Source organism: Papaver somniferum, chromosome 2 (assembly GCF_003573695.1).
Source record: "Papaver somniferum cultivar HN1 chromosome 2, ASM357369v1, whole genome shotgun sequence".
NCBI lineage: Eukaryota > Viridiplantae > Streptophyta > Magnoliopsida > Ranunculales > Papaveraceae > Papaver > Papaver somniferum.
Window position 1 is genome coordinate 884,434 of NC_039359.1, and position 3,566 is coordinate 887,999.

Here is a 3,566-nt window from a genome sequence, read left to right on the forward strand (position 1 = left end):
ATAGCTCATGCTCACAAACCCCATGTGACTATCTTGTAGGGATGCAACAACCACCTTTCTTTTTGAGGCCTTGTTGGGATACAACAACCACCTTCTTCTTGGGTCCTTTTACCTTCACTCCACTAGTTCGACTTGGTCCGCCTTTTTCCTTGTACAAATCGTTCAACTTTTCAAAACCCGAAAGATCTCTATGCATTGAAGGAGTCAATTGTGGACCCTATTGAACCATTCTCTTAGCTTGTGCCCTTTCAAATGTCCTCGTTTTTTTGTTCGAAGGCCTACCCTTTCCCTTCACCTTGGAAGGTTCAAAAATATCATCTCTAGTGAAAGGACGATTGAATTTCCGAAATTCATACAACCAAAGTTGCCTTTGCGCCGGTAATAAAGAAGTATACTTGTCAAAATGTTCCTTGTGTGCGTCTGTGTCGCAAAACACATCCCCAAGACCTTGATTGGGCAATGGATCGCTGAATATTAGTTGTTTCCAAAATGGATCTATATCTTCGATAGGAATCATCCTTGTGGGGTAATTGTCTACCATATTCTTACATGGGAGGCCCAAAACCGTCTTGATGAGACAAATGCATCTAATTCTCGGTGGAATATCATTATTCTCCCAAGCCTCCACTAGCTCCATAATTTTTAGGATTGCCCTTTGGTAAACGCATAAATATAATCCCCGGAGCCAAGGGTTCTCCCTGTAATCGACAAGCCTTCTAGATCGTTTCCATTCAAATTCCCCTTTAATTCTATCAAGATCACGTTTGAAATATTCAATCATGGCTTCAAAAACAACAACAAATCCACCATCACAACCATTTAATTTGATTTTGAACTGATAGTGAGACGACTCCACCGTGCTTGTGGCTTGATTGTCATAATGTCTATAACAGTTTACCCATGCACTTACAAACTTCTCTTTGTGGGGATCCAATAACTCCTTCTTCAAATATTCTATAACATCCGGGTAGTTATCCCATTTTCCCAATATAAAACGCTCCCTTGCGAAAAAACATCTTGCGTGAGCGACCATATTAATTGTTCCCAATCACGTTGAAAATACGCCCATTTCACCTCGGCTATCTCATCATCGATCTTAAATTTATCTTTCGCTTCTTGTTGTTTCTCCTTGGGTAGTTTTTTGATCCTCTCCATTTAGGTCTTCCTTGCTGGCCAAATAACCCTCTTACAATTAGTTTGCACATTGTTCCATATATGAAACGTGCAAAGATGGTGACGCGCGTCGGGAAAAACACGTGGTATAGCCCACATCAATGATTTATCCTTTTCCGTAATCAACACCCTAGGAGTATAACCTTCTTGATACAATAGCTTGACCTTTTGCAATGCCCATTCATAACTTTCCTTCGACTCGTCTTTCAAGAAACAAAACGCAATGGTAAATGTCGACTTGGTAGATGTTTTCCCAAAAAAGTTCAATATCGGCATGTTGTACTTGTTCGTTTTATACGTGCAATCCATAAAGAGAATTTGATGGAAGCATCTTGTCAATTCTACACATTCCGGATTCGCGATGAAAAGATATTCCACTTCACCTTCGTCATTCGTGTCGTGGGCGGTAGAGTACTTTTCTTCCTCAAACAAAAATAATAATTGTTGCATAAGCACCCTATCTTTCCATAAATCATTTCCAAATTTTTCTATTTCGTTATAGATAGTTTTCAATGAGGATGAGTTCGAGGGATTTAACACCTTCACGCCACTAAGAATATCAATATGTCTTGTACATATTTTACTTAACACGCGTACTAACTCTTTTTCTAAAGGGTTGAGCCTTGCCGAATAAGGATGGTTGATCAAACTCTTCGGAATAGGATGAGTATGATAACCCGAGACTACTTTTTCCATATACCACACTTTCTTATCATCGTTAAATTTAAATTTAAGATTAATAGGACATCCGCACTTCTTCGTATTATAACGTCCCCTCTTCCTCGTTGTTTTTGGCTTATACTCACTACCCTTCTTCCAATGGCTCTCATACTTTCCACTACACTCGCAAACCATTTGAAATCTAGTGGGAGTAACTTGTTTATTCTGGACTATGATGCACATCTTTTTGAACCCTTGTTCTTGAGCCCACTTCTTTGCATCTTTCTTATGTTTCCACTCAAAGTTGTTTGCATAGTGAGCACTTGTGTCCTCGGAAACTTGCACCGGTGGCGGTTGGTCTTCTATAACCACCTCTTGGTCTTCCATAACCACCTCTTGATCTTCCACCGGAATGTACGGAACAATCTATAACAAAATTAAATATGTCACATCATTTGTTAAAAAGAATACACAGAAACGGCTGGGTCGATATTGAATACCCAGCCGTCAGTAACTAAACGGCTAGGTGGAAAGGTAATGTTAGTCGTAATATTATTTACGTCTGGGTCGACTAGGGATATTCTAGCCGTCAAGAATTAAACGACTGGGTCGACCGCCCATGGTTCCATCCGTAAAAAGTTTACGGATAGGAGTTCTTGGCCGTTTATTTCCCTGTTTCTGGATGAGTCTGATTACGGCTTAGAAATCCAGCCGTAAAACTATAAACGGTTAGGTAACACAGCCGGCGTCGTCAGCATTGAATAACATTTAATACTTTCGTCCAGGAAACCTAACCGCTGCCGACAGTATTAAATGCTTCCCATGCACATAGAAAAAAGCTGGTTGTAATTGACTAGTTACGGCCAAGAACTTTTCCCATCCATAAGATTTCATAACGGCTGGGAGTTCATGAACTGTGAGCCGTATAACATAATAACGGCCAGGAGTTCATTGTTTCCCAGCCGTGATTGTACCTGGCGGCTGGAAAACTAGGGTTTTCGGAAGGAAAAAATTGAAACTTCTAGCCACTCTGAGCTTAAGAACTGAAACTGGAGCTAGAATAGAGGTATACCTGGTAATCTTGAGCATTGGTTTCTTAGATTTCTTCTTCTTCTTGGGTTGGTCCTTCGAAATCATAGTACGGTTCATAAGGGTTATTTTGAGTTTGAGAAAAAAATTCATGATTTTCTGAAAAATCAGCAAAGAACTGATCGTTGTTGATGGGTAATAATATGTTATCATATTTTGAAGATGAAGGGTCACCTACATCAAAATTTTTGCTTGAATCACTCATTTGCAAAAAAAAATCTCCAACTTTTTTTTTGTCTTCTTCTTCTTCTTCTTCTTCTTCTTCTCTTCCCTATGATTTTCTTTTGTTTTGATTTTCAGTTTCATCACTTCACTGAAAGAGATGAATTAGTCTTAATTGATTTTCTAATCATGATTAATAATGTTAATCACGTTTTATTATCTAAAATCATATGGGGTCATATTAGTCTTTATATAAATATATTATGAGGGGTGTCCCAATTGATATTTGGTGCCTAGAAAGCCCCCCGAAAAACTTGACTTTCTAAGCCCCAATAATAGGATTCATAAATAAACTTTGAAGCTTTTCATCCAACATGGTTGATTTCCTTGGTTCTTCAACATTCCTTGAATTCTTCGTCGCTCCAAGTACTCCAGTGATTTTGAACGTGTTCAACTCAGCATCATTGTTGAAGATTCGTAGC

General features: G+C 38.9%; 1 protein-coding gene across 1 annotated transcript; it reads right to left on the reverse strand.

Moving 5' to 3' along the window:
• Positions 1 to 217: 217 nt before the first annotated feature.
• LOC113350587 lies at positions 218 to 2,220 on the reverse strand. Its single transcript, XM_026594730.1, has 2 exons — positions 1,317 to 2,220; positions 218 to 783 (listed from the first exon to the last, which is right to left on the reverse strand). The coding sequence occupies exons 1-2, from the start codon at positions 2,218 to 2,220 to the stop codon at positions 218 to 220; spliced, it is 1,470 nt and encodes a 489-aa protein (XP_026450515.1).
• Between the last annotated feature and the right edge of the window lie 1,346 nt (positions 2,221 to 3,566).